The sequence below is a fragment of the Telmatherina bonti genome (assembly GCF_933228915.1).
Source record: "Telmatherina bonti genome assembly, chromosome: 4".
NCBI classification, from domain to species: domain Eukaryota; kingdom Metazoa; phylum Chordata; class Actinopteri; order Atheriniformes; family Telmatherinidae; genus Telmatherina; species Telmatherina bonti.
In genome coordinates, this window is record NC_136622.1 from 25,734,259 (window position 1) to 25,757,002 (window position 22,744).

Here is a 22,744-nt window from a genome sequence, read left to right on the forward strand (position 1 = left end):
TACTTGTTTTAATTTTTCAGTTTAGCAAGTTCTTCAGGTTTATTTGTGGAAAAACATACTTCAAGATGCTTTTACAGCAGTGTTAAAAAAAAAAAAAAGAGTGAAGCATTCATTGGACACAGGATGTCGACAGGAAATATATATTATTCTTTTTTCCTTTTATACATTGAGCTTATAGAAAATCCCACAAACAGTTCAAGAACACTTTATATATAGAAAAAAGAAAAACATTAAAATGACATGAACATTCATTTGTGCCATCCTCTCCGAGGATAAAAAAAAAAAAAGAAAGGAGAATCACACGGGGAATATTTTGAGGCCTTGTTTAGACACAGTGTGGAGGCAAGAAACTTATCAGTCAAAATAAACAGAAGTTATAGTTAAAAGTTAAAGAAATTTCCAATTTTCTGGAGTGCAATTACTCTGCAGTAACTGAATTTTTTTAATGTGCTGAAAATGATTAGTTTCCTCCACCATGTTTAGCTGGTTTCAGCTCTATCTCAGTTGCTGAGGGGTGCAGCGGCACCTCATTCATCATTTCTATTTCATCTTCATTACATATGTATGAATATGTGATTTTTTTTTAAAAATTACCTCAAATCTATTACAGCACACAAATATGGAGGCAAAGGATGAATTAAATCTAAATTAAACAAAAAGTATGCAACTTGTGTTTTACTACAAACCTCACTTTTAAAATCCGCCCTTCAGCAGCATATTTAAATGTTCCCATTTAATAAAATAAAAAACAAAAATGTTCCCAAACTGAACTTCCAGTGGACTTAAACGAAGCGTAACTTAAAACATTAGGAGAAATATAAATGTCAAGATGAGTGAATATAGAGAGGAGAGGTGCATCAGTGTTTCTTTACATAAGAAAATTTATGTCACTTTCTTTGCTGCTTCCCTTTTGGATCCAAAAGTTCAGATAAACAGGAAATGGTTCCTGTGTGTGGCTCAGAAAAACAGGCAGAGCTCCTTAATCCAGTCAGCTTTTCAGCAACTAGACTGACATATGGCATTCGTAATAAGTATTTTTTTCACAGATTTTCATTCTTCATCCAGTGTGACAACTTTCAAATCCCATTTCATCAGTAAGATAGTTTCACATATTGCCGCGCCGTGTAGCGATCTTGCCGCAGGCGGTGACTGAATTGCACGTGTAACATCAACTTTGCAGAAGACTGCTCATCTTCGCAGACAGACACATGCAGCGTCCGGAACACGCAAAGTCTGTTCTTTGTTTCCGTATGACCGGAACGGGTTCATAACAGTTCTGCTTCATCTTCGTCATCCTCAGACCCTGAGGGTCCCTGACGAACTTCTTCATACCACTTGTTTGTTAGTGTCTTCATCTGGATCCTGCCACGTAAAAGGTCCTGCATAACAACAGTGAAAATCATCCAGTGTGTAAGAACAAAAACATACAATAATGATTCCATGCTCAGATGTGGATAAATATGACAGATGGGAGATCAAACATTATATAGCTCCTAATACTTTGTTTTTATTAATACTGTTAGATGTTTATTAAAATAAAATACATAATAATAATGATAATCAATAATAACACTGAAATTATTATTAATAATAATACTAATAATATTAATAATAATAATGTCAGTTCAGCCAAGCTCCAATATTATATAAATCTGCATCAGTTATTTAGAGAGTAATCGTAACTACATTTATTACATTACTACTAAATGCTTTAGGGGTTGTGTTCAGTACTGCAAATGTTTTAAAAATTCCCGTTTTACAGATGAACTCTGATAGGGAAAATACAAAATGAGAACTTCAAAGAAAAACTCAAAACTGCAAACAAACTCCTTTTTAGGAAAAAGTAAACTATGACTAGATGGCCTATTTATCCAGACTGCAGATGTAAATTAAACTCTCCCTTGCTTTAGTGATGGATCAATGTGGATGACCGAATAGAGGGTCTTGGATAAATTCAGAAAAACTGCTAAACTCATTTAAAAAAAACAAAACAAAAGCAAAAACATGCAGCACAGATAATGCACATTATATTTTACTTCAAAATGGTCATACTACAACCATTTTATGTCAGTAAATATCTGATAATACACTCATGTAACAGTTTAAGTGTTCACCCAGGATGCTCTGTATCTCTAAGAATAATCTGACCCTGAAAAGAAAGTTTTGTCCTTTCCACTATCACCGTGTGCATGCTCAGGATGGGAGACTGGATCAATGTCAAGGTTTGATCCAATCTGTTGGTTGTCCCTAACAAAACTATTTTCATGAATTGGCTCAAACTGATGTGTGTGTGTGTAAAGTGGCCTGAGATGACATTAAGTGAAAAAAAATATCAAAGGAAAAAGTGACACCATACCTATAAATACAGCTGTCTAAAGAAAATAAACCCCTTCATGAATAGTTTTATGCATTATCCCACAGTGGAAAAGAGAAGAAAAAACAATTCCTTATTTGGTGTTAAAATTTGACACTTCCATATCTATTCAAATTATATATCACTGTGAAGCAACACAATACCCTCTTTACAACGATCCCCCTCAAACTGACAGTTTTGTCAGCTGCCAGCCTGACAGTTTCTACTTGGCAAAAACTGACTGCCCTCCTGTGGTTAGTTTAGTAGCCAAATGCTTTCTGAAGAATAAAAATAACATATTGCAAAAAAGCACTCAGGCAGACACAGCGTAAAGCAGCCTGGCTTCCCTGCATACTCATTTGGTTATCTGTGGATGTAGAGGGGGAGGGGGAGGGGCTGCATGCAGTTTGATAGCAATAAATGATGTTGATATCTGGAAAACATAAAATGATTACATAAACAGCTATTGAGGATGACATCAGTTCATTTCCAATCTCAGCCCTGCTTTAATCTCTCTGATCACTCCAATAAGCTACAGTTGTTTATACTAACTGGACTGATACAAACTTTAACATTTAACCTGCAAGCTGAGAGTCTGAGATGTGGCGCTAGTCTTATTTATTTATTTTTCTTTTAGCTTCATTTCTCTGGCCATTGATGGACCTTGAAGTGAATTTTCTGAGACATCCACAAGTACCTAGCATCTGTCCTGAATGTTTCCCATTGTGAAAAGTATTTCTCACTGCAGAATAAAATGACCTTATAATCCTTCCCAAAATGATGGGCAGCCAAAGCTGCAGCACTAAGATAGATAAACTCCAGGAAACTGCCAATAACCTCAGCTGTACCAGAGGTACTCACACTGATTAATAAACAGTACCACATTTGCAGCACCTTGCTGCGACTCAGCCTCTTAATTCCTGTGGAAGCAGTAAGGCGGTACTCTGGTTAAATAAAAAAAAAGATTAAATGAATTATGTTATGAATTGTTTTTCTTCTGAGGATGCTTTTACCTGTTTTTAAGACTTGGTAAGGATCAGATCTTTTTTAAATGTTCAAACTTAGAATGAAATGAAGGTGAACTTGCTCTTTAACATAATCATGTGGCTTTTTGGGCTCTATAAGCAAAAGCTACACACTGACTATTGGTGCAGGGCTACAGAGTCAGTAATGTACTCCAAATCCAGTTACCTGCTTGAGACGTTGTAATGTTTCAGTAAACAAGTCATTTTCCCTTCAGCAGATTATCTGTTGGGGATGTGCGCGTGTGTTTCTTTAGGTCTGTCAGCTGCTCAAACTTAGACATATGATAGATGAGAGGATGGGAGCAGTGTGAATGAAAACAAAATATGACTTATGCAGTTGTGGTTGTCATGACAACTGTTTGTGTGACAATGAAAACAACCGCACTTATTTTGGCACCATGCTGGCTAAGATGTTGCCACTTTTATACAAATAAACACACGCGTAAACATAAAGGTCCTGTACATATATGGTATGGTAATTCCACCAACTTAATGACTTTATTAGCTTAACAGTGAACACGTTGGACTGAGGAGACACAAGGTCTTAAACCACTGACAGGTGAACATTACTGACAGTCTCCATATGACTAAATCTTTTTCTGGGAAACCTGATGCAACATCCACATCAGCCATGAAGAGTCTGATCCACAGAGACCTAATTCACACACAGCTCGCTTTGCTGAAGGCATCTTATAACATGCTGATACCAGACCCAAAGAGGTCCCAGTACTCTAACCAGTTGAAGCTTTCCGCCATGGCCAGGAGACGTACGTCATCTTAAGACACGTAGATCCACTGTTACAGATGGTGTGTCTTAGTGGCTCTGCTTTGACTTGTGTGTTTATTTGTTGAATGCTATATCTGTGCAAAATAAACTGGAACTTCACCTGTTCGTTCTTCTGATCTGCTGCTTTTGCATGTCCAACACAATGCTGCACATTTTACACCTGCTTTCAGCGTTCATTAAACTTCAGTCCCTTCTGAGCAAACAGCAAGTTATCAGGTTTAAATCAATTTAAAGCCGACTTCTTTAATAAATTCACACCCAGTCTCATTTTATGCACTTTTAAACAAGAGCAGCTCCAGAAGGCATACTCCATTAGCACAAACAGGCACAATTCAGTGGATTTGTTTTCCCTCCATGATGACATCAATGCAGCACTTTATCTCCAGTGTAAAAAAAAAAAAAAAAGGGGGGGGGGGGGGGGGGGGGCTGCAAATATCTAGTAAGCGTTGTTGTTCATCTGAGAACAAATTAAATCACAGTCACAGATGCCAGTGACAGCCTCAAGCTTTCATCACCTTTGACAAAGTGGTAATCTACTGCATGGCTGCTATGCTGGGGTGACAGTAACGCAGTATGAATGGAAAACAATGAAACATTCGGAAAGGTTTGGGAACAATATTATGTGACCTTCAGCGTGACATGGGATTTCTAGCTCTGTCCCTCTTACCTCTTGAGTAAGTCTGCGGGTGAAGAAGGGGTTAAGGTACTTAGCATCAAGCCACATGAAGCCCTTCAGATCTTGTCTCTGGTAGATGTGAGCCTCATACTCCTCTTCTGTCAGCTCTGACAGATGCTCTGACTCTATGGTGTTACCCTGGAGACAAAAGATACGGTGAATGAAAGAAAGGACTGAAGTCAAAAGAAAAACAAAAGCATCTGGTGAAAAACATGGAAGCAGGGAGGTGAATGCAGGGAAAAGTTGAAATCACTGGACAAAAAGTGAGGGTGGGGTATCAATATCACACACACACACACACACACACACACACACACACACACACACACACACACACACACACACACACACACACACACACACACACACACACACACACACACACACACACACACACACACACACACACACACACACACACACACACAAAAACTAAGAGCAGGGTAAAAGAAAAAAAGGACCAAACAGAGTGAATTACATCAAGGCGGGTCGATTGATCTGGCTGCTGGCACCTTGAGGCGCAATTTCCTTTCAGAAAACATCAAGCATGCAAATGCTGAATGCATAAGTCATGCAGACACCCGACCACATGCTGTCAGTGACCCCCGTGGTAGGTTGCATTTCAAAAGAATGACCCATTATCTTGCGTTCGAGCCAGCCGAGTTAGCTGAAATATTAAACACAATAGCTAGTTTTATAGTGTCTGGGAGATTGCATCAGTGCCAGCTGTAAGGCAGTGCATCTGTGTGAGGAGAGTGCAGCGCTCGGCGCAGACTCAGTGGCCCTCTCACAAAGCACAATCAACCCTTTGATGTTTCCCTCCCTCTGAAACTAGTCTGATAGCAGATGAGAGGACGGCGTAGCTGCTACCAATAAAGAAAATCAACTCAGATGCAGCAGAAGGGGGGCATGCTTTACCATTTTTTGTGTTTTGCTGAGATTGACATCCTTCTTGTTCTTACGCCTCGACTGGCTCTCTTCAATGTCCATGATGCGGATGAGCGGCATGGTCCCACCCCCGAGTAGGAGGATGGTAAAGAGCACAATGATGATGGTGGTGGTTCCAATTAGCTGCCGCTTCTCAATGGGTTCCAGGCCCAAATGAAGGCTCAAGGCATACGGAATAGCACCACGCAGGCCTGAAAACAAAAGAAAAAATTTGCACATTTACAAAGAAATGTATAATTAAAACTTGTTATTAAAAAATAAAAGAAAAAAAAAACTGGACATTTGTATGCTTGATTATTTATAGTTATATAATACACTAATCAATGTGTTTGTTATTCATGTATTAAATATGACTATCTGCACAGTGTAAAAAAGAAAGGAAAAATGTTTCCACCATTCGTTTACTGAGGCATAAATGTACACAATGTTGGGGGGACAAGGGCAGTAATGTACAGCTGACTGTCTGACATTCTCACTAAATGATAACTGTGGGTTCATGGTTTCTGTGTCATCTTACCGCTGAACCACATGATGAACATCATTTTAGGTGTGATCTTGTGGTCCCTGCAAAAGTTCAGCAAAAAGGACAGAGGGAAGATATTCACTGCTCGACCAAGGAGAACCAGGACCTGCAGAAAAAACGATGATTGTCATATCTGAGTGAAGACGGGAGTGTGAATCACATTCTGCTTAGTTCTAACAACTAAATGAAGAGCACTTACAATGCACCAGATGACAAAAGAGATTTCAAATTTATGTGGGAAGCTGAAGATGGAGAGACCAAGGAAGGCGAACACACAAGTCTCTGGAGGAAGAAGTTTAAAATAGAGTTGAAACTTTTCAAAGACGTTAAAAGAAAGCGGAAACAGAGAGTTTCACTCACCGCACATGAAGGCCACCGTGCGCAATGTGTGCTGCATGAGGATTTGGGTGACAGGAGACAGGTTGTGATGGGTGTAGTGAGACATGACGATCCCGGCAAACAGAATAGACATGATTCCTGTAGTGGAAGAAAGTTAGGGGGGAGGTGGGGGTCAGTGGGAAATGAAAGCATCCTAAATTTTTTGTAAGTTTTGTGTAGCAATTTGTGTGTGTTTATGCCTGCACCCACCGGACAGCTTGATTCCTTCAGCCAGGCCGTAGGGAATGTATGCAAAGATGATCATCATGCCGAACTCCAGTGAAGGTGTCTTCCTCAGATCAAAGTGTTTCAGAAACTGATCAGTGAGTTAGGGGATTTTCACACCAAAGAGGGAAATACAGACAGACAGAAACTGTTTGTTCAGTAAGTCAGTGTGGATACAAGAGCGGAAATGAGTCCAGTGAGGGTTCCCAGTGCAGCAGAACCAAAGAACATTTTCAGGAAATAACCCAGCGCTTGCCAAAATGTGTCCCAGCCTGTTGCCATGGAGTTGTCAGAGCTTGAAAAACAACCCTCGGCTGTGCTGAAGGACAAAAAAAAAAAAAAAAAAAGAGAGAGAATATGACAAGTGTGAACAAACACGTTTTGTGCTGCAATACCACCATGTGACGCTAGGGGGCAGAAACACTCCATCAATAAAAGAGAAAGCGAAAGCGACACTGTGCAAAACATGAAAAAGCTGTTGACAAAACATCACTACTACATCATTTCACAGTTTCCCTGAATTTAAAGAGTGCAAAAGGGATAGAGACTAAAAAAAATGAAACAAATGTGTTTAATCAAATATTTTTAGATGTACTCTTTTAGTTTTCACAACTACGTCAAGGATGAATTGTGATGAGAAATTTATCAAGAAATAATGCACATAGTCAAATAAAACAAATCACCAAAACAATGAAAAGGAAAAACTCTTTTTTTTTTTTTTCTTACAGTCTGTTCTCATGCCTTTGCTGCTTGCATATTTATTTTCTATATCTTCCTTATTGAGAATTATTTGGATTGTGCGTTCCTCGACAGTCACGTCATGCTACATTCACACCATCTTTGCACTCCAACTTCACTATTAAAAACATATTTTGGTACCTATATTACTGTTTTTGTACAATTCATTCTAGAGGTTCTGGACTCTTCTATGGCTTTTAGTGGTTGAGCTTTTTACTTACTTATATTTTGTCGGTATCTTTTTATGTATACTTCTTATTGCAACTGTATTTAATTTTCTTTTATCTTTTTGGTTCTCACGTAAAAAAAGTTCTACTAATAAAACTCCTTAAAAGAGAGCTTTTTGCCAAGCTTAAACTACTTAAACTACATAATAATTACTCTGATTGTAATGCTTAACTAGAAACTCCCCAGAAAAGGCATCAGCTGTTCGAATTACAGGCAAGTCATTCTATTACGTAGCTTTCCAAGAAAGTCCCCATATGAGGTGCGAACAACAAACTGCCAAGCCAGTTCTGTGTTTCTATTATTCATGCTCTCATTTACCCTACAGAGGCTTGCAGACACTTGATATTGCTTTAGACATTTAACTGGCAGTGAAAAATTAGGCAGCCTTAAAGTAAACACAAAAATGGAGGACAGACTGCCAAAAACACTTAGAAACTGCAAACTAGCCACTTCAGCAAAACTCGTCTCACAAGTCAAATTTTTGTTTGAACAGAACTAAATAAATACATCTTAAGTTCACAGTGTGTAGTGACTTGTGTAAAACTAAACTGTCTAAACAGATAAAGAGTTGAGTTTCTGTTCATACGACATGCCATTATTCCAGCACCTGGACTGTTCCAGTTGATGAGATAAACATCACAGGAGTACAAAACCAGTTTTTAATCAAGAGGGGGTGACGCCTTTTTTCCATGCAAGATAACCTAGCCTGTTTGCATAACTTTTGTCTTCTGGTCAGTGTGTGTGTGTGTGTGTGTGTAAACCAGGTAAGGTACAGGAGCTCAGAGGCCTGCCTACAACATATCCAATCGTCACCTTCCTGAGGAATTTGTTGTTATTGTGTGTTCAATCTTCACTGTACTCAGGCAAATAATCCAACCTTGATAGGTTATGTCAACTCTTCACGAGGTCAGGCAAAAAATTAGATATGTTTTATACAGCTGGATAAAAAAAAAAATGAAACAGCGGCAAACAATGTTATCAAAAACAAGAAGTTCGCAGTAGTATAAGATAAACTGGATTACAATAAGGCGCATTTATACAGCCAAGACCTCCACAAAAAATAAAGTAATAACACGTCTGCTTACAGTTAAATCTGTAGGCTACAGTAAGTCTACATCCTGGTTTTCATGAGTATTTCCTGCCATATCGAAAGTTACTTTTACCAAGGTCCTTTGTTAACTTCCTAATCTGTTTCAACCGTCACAAATTCTGGTTTCAGGTGATCTTTTTATGCTGCATTTATCTATGAAATGTTGCAAAGTAATTTCATCCTGGACTCCAACTCTGTTGTGGTGTTTGAATGACAATTAAAAAAAAACAAAACCCAAAAAAAAAAAAAAAAAAAAAAAAAAAAAAAGGATGACAAACTGGCGAAGCAACGGATAAGATGATATCGGCAAGATGATATCCCATTTGAGGTGACAGAAGCACGACTAGTGAAACCTGAAGCACGTAGAAACAAACTGAATCCTACCAATGAACAAGTCTCCACATGAGTTTTTCCTTGGAAAGGATACACTGGCATGGCACTGGGCATTACTTCATTTTAGTTCCTCATCCAAAGAAGGAAAGAAAGAAATATGGCTGCTTCAACCACACAGATCACAGGGAATATTTTATCCAATACTTCCTTCTGTTTATACCATCTAAATACAAGTTATAGGGGCATCATAATGCGTGACCATTCATTTATAAGATGGAAATACCTGCCTGTCCATGCAAAATTTTGGCAACAGAGGTTCTTTGCACCCATGTTTTTTTTCTTTCACACTCACTTTGCATGTCATCTTCTGTGCTGCTGGTGGTAAAAACCTAGACAAATGTAAATGTGGAATGTAAACTATACAAGGCAGGAGGGAGTGGACAGAGACTCTTACTTGGTCAAGACAATGGAGACGGCGTCATTGAGGATGCTTTCACCAAAAACCAGCATGTTGAGGACCGGGTCCACGTTGAGAGCATTAAATATGGCAATGGTGGCTACAGGGTCCACGGCAGAGATGAGAGAGCCAAAGGCAAAGCTACATCGTGGTAGAAAGGGTTGAGACAGAGAAAAATTGAATTCAACAGTGACATTTTTACAGGCAGTTACAGTTTCAACTGTTCACATAAGGGCAGCAAGGGAAGTGAAATGGAAACGCAATCAACACACACCACAAACAGGTTTTGCAACCTACAACTGACTTATTATAGGTGAAAGGGAAACGGTTAAGCAGAAATTCAAAAGTGCCTGAGGTCTGTGAGCAGAAATGAGTGCTTGCATGTCAGATGTTTATGGGGACAAATCCTGGACTGTTTTTGGAATTTTTCCGCAAAAAGTACAATCAGCTCTTTCTTAGCTCTTTTCCATGTCCTGAATTCCACCTCAAATGTTATTAAAATCCTCTTGAGTACTTTCTGACAAATCCTACAAACAAAGCTAAAAACACACAGACAAATGGGATTCCTTGCTGGTGAGGAACTTGAACAGGTAAAGGCCCAGCTTAAAAAACAGGAGTCACAGCCATGCGGACTCTTAGTCAACACACGTTATCATGTGCACACAGAGTTCAACCTAAAAGCACATGGGTGTGCAGGCTACGTGCTGTGTTTTTGTAATCTATGTCTGGCAGCAAATCATCCCACTGTCTGGAATTTGCTAACCAATCAATTATTTAGCTCAAGAGGACTTAGCTTACAGTGGGACTGTCTGTGGGAGTGGGTGGATCCAAGTATGAAGTGCCATTATCCAATTTCCTTCTAAATCATGTGGTGGAGAAGGGAAGCTCTTTGGGGGTAAACTATCTAATGCAGATGAATGACAGCTGGAAAGGAGCACCACCACTCACCTATCAGTCATGGTCATCTTATAGATCACATCAGCCTGAGATAAAGTGGAACAAAACACAAAGAAACGTATCAGATCTAAAAGACGCCAACATTCTTTGACAGTAAAGAATCCGCAAAGCGATGCGAGTTCTAATAGCAGCACATTGCTGAATACTTCTCTGATGGCATGTAGTTAACATTCTTTGTAAGAACGTGCTGTTCCTAGAAAGGACGGTTAGGTTGCGATCCTCACCTGGCCAAGGAAATAGATGCCTCCTCCGACGATGAAGGCAGAGATGGCAGTACCAATCACAGCAAACAGAGTGATGGAGCCAATATTCTGGAAGAAGTTACCCTGAACACACGTAGACACAGCTCAAATTCATGGACTTAACATAGCATGTCAAATCACACAGTTACATAACATGTTGCCAGCCTGAAACCAAAACTGAGGGCACAGTTAAGTTAGAGCGAAAAATGTCAATTTCAATTTGAACATAATAAATTACAAAGAAAGGATCAGAGTCTTTTTAGCCTTTTAAGCATTGTCTGCGATACCAGACTGTATGTAAAAAAAAAAAAAAAAAAAAAGAAAAAGTCTAATGTGCTGTGGATTGTTATTATTAAGCCCAGCGTTCCGTATTTTTGCCTGTCGGCTATTAGACGGTCAGAGAAGAAGGTGGGATTGCCTGAGTGGAACCAACAGGAACACAGACCGTCAGTACTGCAGCCTGGACATGGCTGCCCTGCATTGCTTTCCAGTTTATTTTCAATTTTACCATAACTTACTAAAAGTTCCTGCTGCACAAATGAATTAACAAGGCAAGCAGAAACTTATTCGTGCTAATTTATGAAAAACAATTGCTGCAACCATAAGAGTTGTGTCCTTCTGAAAACGCTGTCTGAAAGCACAACTTTAAGCACACGTTCTGCGGTACCTTGTGTAAAGAGTATCCAGACTCAAAGATGATGGGTGGCAGAAGCAACAGGAAGAACATGTTGGGCCGGAACATTTCTTCCTCCTTTGGAAGAAGGACAGGCACAGAGTGACACATACTTCAATATCAAGTGGAACTACCGTAAACAGATGGAAGACATTCATCTTGGAGTTGACGGCTAAGCATTAATAACAAACTGATGACGTAAAGGGAGCATATCAAGTCAGTCTAAGTTGAATCTGGGGGAAATGCGAGCATTTACATGCTGTTTTAGAATAAAATAAATGTGAATGTTGGCTTTAAGGTGTTGAGAAAATGCCTGAGCTATTGCAGGCCTTCATCATACCAAGCTAACTCCGGCATGACAAGCTAACACAGATGTCAGGTGCTCGCCGGGGGCCATACCTGCCAACCTACGTACCATTCATACATGCATTCTGACTAAATTACTGAAATGTTCTCTGACACGGTTTCAAAGCAGAAATGCGAATCCCGGAATATCTTCTCTTCTCTTTTTTTTTTTTTTTTTTTTTGGTTCAGCTCTGAGTTTCTCATTCATTCACAAACAGACATGCACACACAGTATCCCAGTGACCCCTGTGATTATTTCAGCAGTATAATGAAATCATTGTTGCTTCTCAGCTAAATGGGCCGGCCTCGCAGATCAGGAGCTGGCATCATGTGCCAAAGTGTTACACTCTGGTGTGCGTGATGCACCATGTGTTCGTGTAGTAGCCACTGGTGTAGGAGTTCTATGCATGTGCTATGCTAGTAATATACGTCTAATACACACTGCATCCTTGAACAAATATGTGGGAGTCTTCTTTTTCCTGGTAGAGGCTGCAGTTGTTTCTGTAAAAAGATAGGAGGAGGAGGTCGTGTTTATTGCTCCCGCTCAACAATCTTCCTCTTTGTACAATGAGAGCCAGTTTTGACAGCTGGTACAGTGTGAATCTCAACCCCACAAGCAGCTGGGAATGGACATAATTACTTCCACATTTCCTAAAAAGTACTGAAGGAGTTTCATAAAAGCACAGCTAAGAGCTGAAGACGTATAACAACATGATTTACTTCTCAGATTGTTGACATAAATGTAATTAACTTTTTATTATAGATGTTTATCAAAATATAACCAGTCAGTGTGACAAAAAGTTTAATACACTAAAAGAAAAAAAAAAAGGAAACAATTTAAAAAAATCTAGAACAGTTTAAAGGGGTGCTATTTTGGTATTTGGAGTTTTCTGAGCTTTCTACAGTGTTACAGTGTTGAATCCTCATCAGACATGTGAACGACGCTGTTTTTTATCACCGAAAACGCATGTTTGAGTTTGAGTTCCAGCACTCTCTCCGTTCGGTTTTCGTGGCGGTGAAAAGCGCGTCGTTTTAGAGAGTTTTTTCTACTTGGAAATCCTTGTGACGTCCCGGGGGATAAGGTTCGGTGGTTGGTTACCTTCTACTGGTTAACTAGGGCATGTACAAATACATCAGGCGGGTGGAAAACGTCAGATAAAGTTATTTCCAACGATGGCTGGTGAGTTTACCAAAGAGAGACATCCTGCTGCATTCGTTGCTGTGGGTTGCTGTTTTCCACTTTGTTTTCAGGGTCTGATTCAGGTTCCAACATGTAGGGCTGTATGCTATGTGTTGACATGGAATTTTGTTTTTTTTATTGAGTTCATATGAGCCTAATCCTTCTGTTTATGAAATGTTACAATGACGGCGAAAGCAGTTGTGGTGCGCGCTCCCGATGTAGTGCAGTGGCGGGAGGCGGGGCTTAATGCGGAAGAGTCTCAATCCACTCGTTTTGCCCACAGGCTGATCTGACAGCCTACGGAGAGGGTCGGTCTGAAGTAAATAAAGCCATTTGTGACAATAACTCGATCAATCCCAGCCCTTCTGGTCTCAGAAATAAAAATAAATTAGCCTGAAATGCACATAATAGTTCCACTTTAACAATCTTATGAGTTCTTTATCCAATCCCTGTGTAACTAATCATTCATGACTCATAGTCATGATGGAAATGACTGATGTTGACGCAGACTTTTTACTGTAAAGGTTGTAGTTTTTCGCTCAAACCAAGCATTTCTCAGGAAAAACTGACAGTGTTATAGCTAACAGCTCTTAAAAGCAGGTCAAGCATAAAGGACAGCCTATAAAGGGTTTATGCTGAGTTAAAAGGCAATGCCATTGCTTACTTAAACTAATAATGCATTAAAAATTTTCAGGAAAACTAGGACAACAAACGCTTCCAGGTTACCAGAGTTGAAGTTACTACCCTGACATTCATCTCTACCAGATATCCAGCTTAACGCCTTTTATTTAAGAAGGCATACCAGGCATGCACTACCATATCATATCTACAGCTGTACTCCAGCACACACGCATACATGTACGTTTCACTGCCAAACTGCAGCGATAAGAAAAACACCAAGCTGCCTTTTCACACAGGCATCTACTTAAAGCTCAGTAAGGAAAAATATCAGAATATGCACTTAATATTTCTGAAAAGACACTGGCTTTAGGTGGTGTCAAACTTTATGTTAATATAAGGGAAAAGAACTTAGACACACTCCCACACGTTAAAACTGTCAAACTGAAGTGACATAAAACAACATGAAGCAGGAGTCCTCGGGACACTGCAGGAGCTGAAGGAGAAAGGCAGAAAAAGAAAAGTGTTTGGTATTTTTAAGATGCACCTCTGATTAAAACTGTTGATAAATAAACTCGTGCTGAAAGACGAAGCACAAGACTTTGGGTCAGAATGTAATGAACCGATCACAAACTATGAGCAAAGCAGAAGAGTCAACACCGATGATGAGATTTCTCAAACACTGATATATTAATAGACAGCAGCAAAAGTATAAGAGAAGGAAAGATGAAGTGAGTAAACTCGACGAGCAGAGGGTCGGTATATTCTTTAGAAGTGCTGAGACAGAGGTAGAGACTAAATGAAAAAGATGAATGCAGAAGATGAAGGGAACGCGGTTAAAAGAGAGCCGAGAGATAACAGTTTAAAAAAAAAAAAAAAAAAAAAGAAAAAAAAGAGTGGGACGGTTGGAGAGAACATCGTTCAGAGTACAAGCTCCCCGGAGGCTCGGCTTTGACAGCCAGTGACATCACCACATGGGAAAAAGGCCCCTGAAACCACAATTAAAACTTTTCTCCATGTGTCAGTCTCTCTCCCTCTGTGGTGAGGGAGACATCTATTAAAAGTATTCGCTGCCCTTTGGGGCTTAAAACACACCGCTGCAGCTGCAGAGGGGGAAAATGATGATCCCATATATTACAGTGCAGACTAGAACAATTTAACGGAGTGAACACTAAAACTATCATCTGCGGTGTAAATATATTCACCTGTTTTGCTCTGCGCTCAGCCTAGTAGACATGATCCTGCAAGCGTGCTACTCTGTACGAGCAAGCTATTTCTTCTTCAATCTGTGTCAGAGCACAGGGGAGAAATGGGCAGATGACAGAAAAGGAAAAGCAGTAACAAGTACCAAAAAAGCACAGAAGGGAAAGGCTTCTGTTCATACATTGGAGTGTAAGGAGGAGAGCTGGTTAAATAAAGGCTGCTAGTAAAGTCTGGAAATGGAAATTTCCAAGCGTTTTTTTTTTTGTTTTTTTTTAAATCATTCCTGCTATTTTTGCCCTGTTTGTTTGTTTTAGCTAGATATGTGACTCAAACTATATAATTAATAAGTTTTCTTACACATATTTCTAAATAAAGTGCTCTGGCTGGTTGCAGATACAGGACAATGTTTTCCGGTGCGCAGCATGGAAGATGGCTCGTTTCTACGAAAATGAGTTTGGAGCTAAATTTCCAACCTTAAGGGCTGAAGAGAGGTGTTACTTTTGTTTGAGTGATCATATACGGGTTATTAATCTAGAACAGCCTTTTTAAAACTAGGAGTCAGGAGGCCCATGGGGGGGGGTCTTGAAAACCAACGGATGTTATCTTGGGGGTCATGGCTCAAAAAAAGGCTGAGAATCACTGATCTAGGATCAGAGCTCTGTGTCATCATAACATGCTGAAAAGCCCGTCCAAAGACATGTTAAGCAGCATTCACATAGCATGCGGTATGCATTTAGATCACCATGGGGATAGGGCACCGAGCTGGGGGGAGGGTGCACATAGGAAGTCTGCAAGTTTGACAGCAGTTGCAAGGCGACTGAAAAGATATCCAGGAAAAAGCTATTTTTTCTTACGGCACACTTGGATGCAGGATGAATCTGCCAAGCTGCCAGAGGAAAGGCCAGGCGTTACTTTTATAGATGAGGAGGAAATAAGCAGCAGCACAGAAGGTGTGGGCTTGTGTCATTCCCAGGCCATGACAGCAGCTCAGGAGACTTTAGACTTGAAAGCTGCACCGACACAGTGACCATTTCAGGGTCTGTCAGCCCAACAGTGACATCCAACCACTAGATCCAGTGTCTGGTAATTTGCCAGTTTAACCATTTAAGCTGTTTAGATCTTCCAGATTGCAAACAGACACTATGTTGTCTGGAATTAACTCATTTTAACCTGAATGACATGCTTGATCCTGAACTGCATCCAGCTCAGTGCAGCCCAGGTTGTAACAGTAATGTCCCAAATAAACACACTCTAAGCTGCTGCTTATGATGCAGTGGGCGCTGCGCTCTCCTTCCAAACCCATTCATATAAAGTGTTGTGTGCTTTAAGAATGAATCTGGAAACGTAAAGAAGTATCATAAAAAGCATTCAGATGTAGAGCTATGGTTAAGCTGTTAAAACTCCGTCCTGGTCTGCTCTCTTCGTAGCTTCCAGCTGTCAACAGTCCAGCAGTTAGAAAACTACATAAATACAAACTAAATGAATGAAAATTTAAAAAGTATACTTAATTTCCATCCATCTATCCATCTTCTGCTGCTTATCTTATACTTAGTTTCTCACAGCAATGCTCCTTGGTACACCGCACAAAATAGAATTATCATAGACTTAAGACATAGAAACACACACTAATTCACTGCTGCACTCAATGGTGGTTTGAATGAGCATGCTGAAGAGAAGAAGTGCTGCAGAAAGGCAGGTACAGACAGCAGCCAGTCCTGCAGGAGTGCTCAACCATTAATATTTACGAGGAAATACAACACATTATGACACAAAGGTATGGGCAACAAGGAGGACCATATGTCTGAGACTCCTCAGTAAGTCAGTCCCTGCTCTTCATCGCTCAACTTGAAACTGACATTATGACTTGTGCATCTCTATTTTGTAGAGCCAATGTCATGAGCATGTTCTCTGCAAATGCAAATCTACTGATTGTGATGCATCAGTTAAAATACTCTTCATATATTTATGTACATACAGTATATAAAGGTTTGAGAATTGCATTTTACAAGCCGATTAGCAACATACAATGAAACTACCACTGGAAAAACTACAGTAAATAAACCCAAGCATTGCATGTTCCCTCTGTCAGTGGAAAAAAATGTTTCAGTTTTTTTTTTTGTTTGTTTTTTTTTTTTTTTTTAAAAACCTGAATATATACCACTAAAATAATAATTTAGCTTTAAATTTGTAGCTACAAATGACTAGTAAAGATAAGGTATTTGCGAGCAAATCCACCAATGGCAGGATGCTGCTGCCTAAAGGGTTTGCACAATCTTGATGGTTTTGTAGGGCAGGCCTAAAGGCTTGCTGGATCAGCCGGGTGGGTGAACTTCAGAAGCAACCCAGTTAAAGACCGAGATGGTCCCATCATTAAAGTTGCATAAAACATTTGGCCAAAATGTCAACATACATGATATTCCCATCAATTGGGAGAGCAGATGCCTTCTATTCACTGTGATGGTGGAAAATACTGACCAGTAATAAACAAAAAAAAGGAATGGGGGGGGGGGGGGGGAAGAGATTAGCAGTTCCACATAAATTAAGAAGAAATAAAAGCTGACAGAATCTATGTTGCCACTGGCTCTGTTACTCACTGAGCTTGCTGCATGATGCAACCTCAAAAGCAAAGAGGTCATACATGATGGATTTACATGATAACTTGGGTTTATTTAATTCTCTAAAGGCCTATGAACCACTAAGTGCATCGATCCTCATGTCAAGCAGCTCGTGCAACTTCACATCATTCCACCCCGTATTTCTCATGAAGCAATAAGAGAGTGACCCTTCATGAAGCCGATGGCTTCCTCCCTGACAGGTGAGCAGACCTGCATCCTGAAAGCTAAAACACTGAAACAGAGTGTCTGGAGATTCACGGGAAGAGGCAATGTGGGGTGAGGGGCTGCAGGGGCTCTGGTTACTTGTGTCGATGACTCAGCAACACCCTAGGGCCTCCCAAGCTAAAGAAAAAAAAAAACCCCAAAAAAAACAATGCAACTCTGTGTGTGAGAAACATTGACACAACCTGTCCTTCTTTTCCCCTCCCCACTCTCTCTAAAGCCCTCCCTCTACTTCACTTGTTCATTCGTTCTCCGTGTAACTGGCAGAAAACGAGGAATGTTAATTAAAGGCTGCGAGAACAGAAAAAAAAAAAAAAAAAAAAGGGCTCATGGGAAGCGATAGAAAGCAAAGAGTGATGTGTGTCACTATGAGGCAATAAAGTGGAGATGATTAGATAAGATTAGTGACGGAGTAACCGGAAAATGAATGCCGCACCAAAGAAAATATGAGATTTGAAAGAAGATATAAACAAATACAGCACAGGGGCCACGGATACCATATTTGGTGAGGGAGGGCGGGGGTTTTCCAGAAAATGAGGAGAGTAGCAAACTGCATCATTGAAAGAGGAAAAGTTACACGCTCTGCACTCGATGCAGTCCCTGCCCTCCATAGTCCAGCTCAAGACAAGTCAGTGCTTCTCTTTCTATATTTTTATAAAACATCCCTGTGTGAAAAGAAGACGGGACATTTTGATCTGGTTGCTCACAAAAGAGAAAAATCAATACCTTCCAGTTGGCCAGTTCCTGGAACTCAATGATCTTGATGAAGCCTCCCATTAGAATCCCTGAAAAGGTGAAGAAACATCCAACATGAGAGAAATTAAGTATTTCAAACCATCCCTTCATAAAATATTCAATGCATGCGCACAAACAAATACGTAAAAACAAAAGGATTTTATTTAAATAAAGGGTGGCCAGCAATTTCCCAGCACCTCAGTTCAAGGACAAGTTTGATATATAATGTTATTGTCTGAGTTTTGTCTTTGACAAAGTCCCTCTGGACATTCAGCTCTCTTACTTCAGATCCCTGTGGAACAGTAATTAAAAGGGAAACAAAGCTGTGTAAAGGGCAAAAGGGAGAGGGAAAAAAAACAGGAACAGAGAAGATAATAAAAGAAATTAAATAAAAGCCTAAAAGCAGTGTGCAGGACTTGCAGATATTGTGAGATGGACGGGGGATAAAGCAGAGTAAGATGGACAATGCAGAGATGAGAGAGGAAGAAGTGAGAAAGGAAAAACCGGCCTTCCTGATTTGTAAGCAGACTGTTATCTCTCCGCAGCAGAGCACCCTGCTCCACGCAGTGATACAAACACTGTCGCACATGAAGCATGCTGGCCATGCAAGGGGAAAAGCCCTTCAGGGTCAGGACGGATGGAGGGAGACAATGGAGGGAATTAAAGGAAGAGGTAACCTGAGGTGACCTGACAGAAGAGCTTTATATCAAGTAGAATTTTATTTGTTTGTTTGTTTTCAAATCACAAGGCATTTCTGAGCTCTTTATAGCTGCAAAAATCATCCCTGTATTCGACTTTGCTCAGCTTGAAATAAACATTTAAAGTTAAAGTCGCAAATGTAGGCAGTAAGGTACTACAATTTACTAGATGCGCTGCCAGCTTGATGATGCAACAAGTTTATCTCGCCTGCCTCTGTGCTTTGTCTCACAGCAAAAAAAAAACAAAAAAAAAACAGCTGAATGTTCCACCTTGCAGAAGCTGCGTGAGAGGATGTACCTTCTGTAGGTTGCACTAAAATTGTTCCTACATTAAAAAAACACCCTGAGATGCTGTCAAATACAGCAACATGGTACATTCCAGGAGTCATATGTGTGCACAACGTTGCATTACATGAGCAGTACTCACCAAGGGAGACAACGGCCACACTTTCGGGAAGAAAATGCAACTTGAACTTGATTAGCAGGTGCACCAATATGATGCAGATAGCTGGGAGGGGAAAAGAGGGAAAAGACAATAAAATGGACATTTTTTTGACAAATGCATCCATTTGTAAAGGACTGTGTTGTGTGCAGGTCATATACAGTTGTTAGAAATCACAATAAAAGATAACTGTTCCAAATTAATCCATGAAATTAGCTCATGATAACAGTTATGTTTATCTATGGAGACTAAGCTGGGTCGATGCATAATGTATTAAAAAAAAAAACTACAAATCACAATAAAGTAAACAGGATATGCATGATGTTTAAAAATGAATGCAGTTAATGGGCCTCAGACATTGTGCATGCAAAACTGAAAAAAATTGAGAACTGGCTGATAAAACCTAAGTGTTGTTATGAAGGTAGATGTTAAACCGTGGCCAAATTAAAGTATGCATAACCAAGGAAGGGAGAGCCAGGAAGCGCCAGGAAGTGCTACTTAGGCCTGTGGTCTCATGGCTGCACTTTGAGATGGTTTCTCATTCACTGCCCTCTGATTACTGATGAGCTGGTATTAACTGTAGAATACAAATAACCTTGCTTTTTCTGCAAGCAGGTTCCTTGAAACTAATTTACAATCAAGTTTTGGGCTTTACAGAAAATGAATTTTACCCTTTAATCTTACTTTTGGAAAGTAACCTAACATGCAAAATGGGCTTTTATGTGTCTGATGAAGCACTCAAAAAATTTAACCACATTTTTATCTTTAACATCTTTCACAACATCTTTCTGTCTGCAAACACAATCTCATGAAACAGCAAAGTGGCTGAAGATTCTTCTTCCATTAGCAGGAGTAGAGCTTAGTTTAGCTTATTGTGTTACCACAGTGAGCATTTATCTTGCTTATTAATAACAAATTCCTGGCATACGTTCAGCTTCAGATCCAGATATGGACTAAGTGGTACAAAGAATAAATGAACCCACAAACTCATCTGCCAGATTATTTGTCATAACCTGAAAGACAAATGATTTCCTTCTGCTTTGCAAACTTCTCTAAGAGCACGAGAAGTAAATGTCAGCTGCAAAGCATTTCAGAAAACATAACAAAAAAAATAAAAAATAGACAGTGGTTTGACACCAAAATTCAGTAAAGTTAAATAAGGACCAACCAATAACAAGCAGGCTGAAGAATATGGTCATCCCACTGGACTGCTCTTCCTCCTGTGCTTTGACCCCTGTCTGTACGGGCAGGATGGGCTTCGGTGTCGGGGGTGCTGGTGTAGTCGGCTTGGTGGCCGTTGTTGCGAAGTGGAGGTTCTCATTATAGACTTCAGTGGTGTCATTGGACTTGCTGCAAAAAACAGTCACAAACAAAGGCATGTTGACGTCTGGTATGAAGATTATTTTGGCACATTATTTTTAGATGTTTACAACTTTAGTTTCATCCTTAATATAACCAAAGACTTGTCATTTAGAATAAATAAAGTTAAAGTGCATATTTCCTCCCACTCCTTTATCAAGCTTCTTTATATAATGTTTTGTTGATGATGCAACATCAAAATGATCAGTTTTATTTTCTTTTGGTATAGTTTTTGGGTCTTTTGTTGGAATGAATAAATTAATTTTTTAAAAAAACAAAAAACAAAAAAAACTAACCCATGATCTTAAATAACAGCATTTATTAATGACCAACATGAGAAAAGTATTAATTGCCAAACGACTGCAAATATATAGATTTGGGTGCGTTTGAGAAATCTGTTTAACTATTGCTGTTCACTAAGGTTCACTTGCTTTTCCTTTTATTGCTAATAGGACGGCATGCAAAAATGAAGCCATTGGAAACTTACAAATCCAAGTTTTTAGGCTGTAAAAACAATTCCGATTCCTAAATATATGTAGTAAATTTATTTTTCAGGAACGAACATGGAAATATGTGGCATCGTAGGATGATGACGTGTCTGTAAGTTGTTCGTCAAAGCAATACAGGTGGCCTGCTTAATCTGATGACTATTAAAGTATGCTAGCTAAGGTAAAGAATAACAGCACCAAATATGTTTGTTAGCTCTGACCTGATAGACTGTTCATGCTTCTCTGGGTCAAGATCATCTTCGTTGTTATTATGTGCCAGCTTGGTTTCATCTGGAATTTTATCCTTAAGTTGTGTATTTCCCAGTTTGCTGTCGGTATCCTGCTGCAGGTCCAAAGAGTTGTCTCTCTTGGCTTGCTCTGACATGCATAGATGTACGAAAAACAGCAAAATGGACAAAGTCAAAACTTTAAAGCAAGCACCTGTCATTCTCAGTGAAATGATTTTAAACTCGAAAGCTAAGCAATCTTTTCTATAAAACGGAAAGATTCATTTCGACATCTGCGTGTCTCTGTTGACAAGACGCTACTTCCTGGTGAGGGTTCAGCCGGGATTTGTAGTCTTACATTCGTCGTTGGGCTGAGGATGAAAGAGAGAGAGAAAAAAACAGAATAGGTAAATGGGTTTTTCTTGTAGAAAATGTTTTACATATCTTACTTTCGTTGTGGATGACTTATTTATTGACAATACATCAAAGAGTTAGACAGTAACAGAGATTTATTTTCCTCAATTTCCCATAAATCAGTTTCGTAAAGCTTGATCGCTCTCTTTGCTTGACGTTGCATTCAATGGCCACTGCAAACTCCAAATTTAGGATTCATAAATGAATAAATTTAAAATGAGGAAGAACTTTTCCAAGAGACTATTTTTTTAAAGCTGGAAGATAGCTAATGAGTGAGCACAGGGAACGGTATTGTACCTCACTTTGAAAAACAATAGTTTATATGGACAATTTTTTGTCATATCTCTTTAAGTATCAGACAAAATCCATTTTGTCCATTTTTTATTTTACAACTACACTAGTGTATACACACGTTTGTAATTAATAGCAAAATACAAAATACCAGTAATTACAAAGATTTTAGTATTATCCCCACTGAAATAGCTGTATTTACTGATCAAGCTTGAATGCAGCATATTCACAAGTAGACTAACTACACACACACACACACACACACACACACACA

At 39.5% G+C, this 22,744-nt stretch overlaps 1 protein-coding gene across 1 annotated transcript; it reads right to left on the reverse strand.

Annotated features, from left to right (window-relative positions):
- Nucleotides 1-823: 823 nt before the first annotated feature.
- slc9a8 (solute carrier family 9 member 8) lies at nt 824-21,986 on the reverse strand (the record flags this gene model as incomplete). The annotated part of the gene is made up of 16 exons (XM_079239852.1): nt 824-1,379; nt 4,833-4,979; nt 5,760-5,980; nt 6,307-6,418; nt 6,512-6,594; nt 6,673-6,789; nt 6,901-7,006; nt 7,093-7,234; nt 9,759-9,902; nt 10,710-10,744; nt 10,943-11,044; nt 11,628-11,711; nt 18,543-18,601; nt 19,677-19,757; nt 20,860-21,041; nt 21,760-21,986. The coding sequence occupies 16 exons, from the start codon at nt 21,984-21,986 to the stop codon at nt 1,266-1,268; spliced, it is 1,956 nt and encodes a 651-aa protein (XP_079095978.1). The 3' UTR covers nt 824-1,265.
- Between the last annotated feature and the right edge of the window lie 758 nt (nt 21,987-22,744).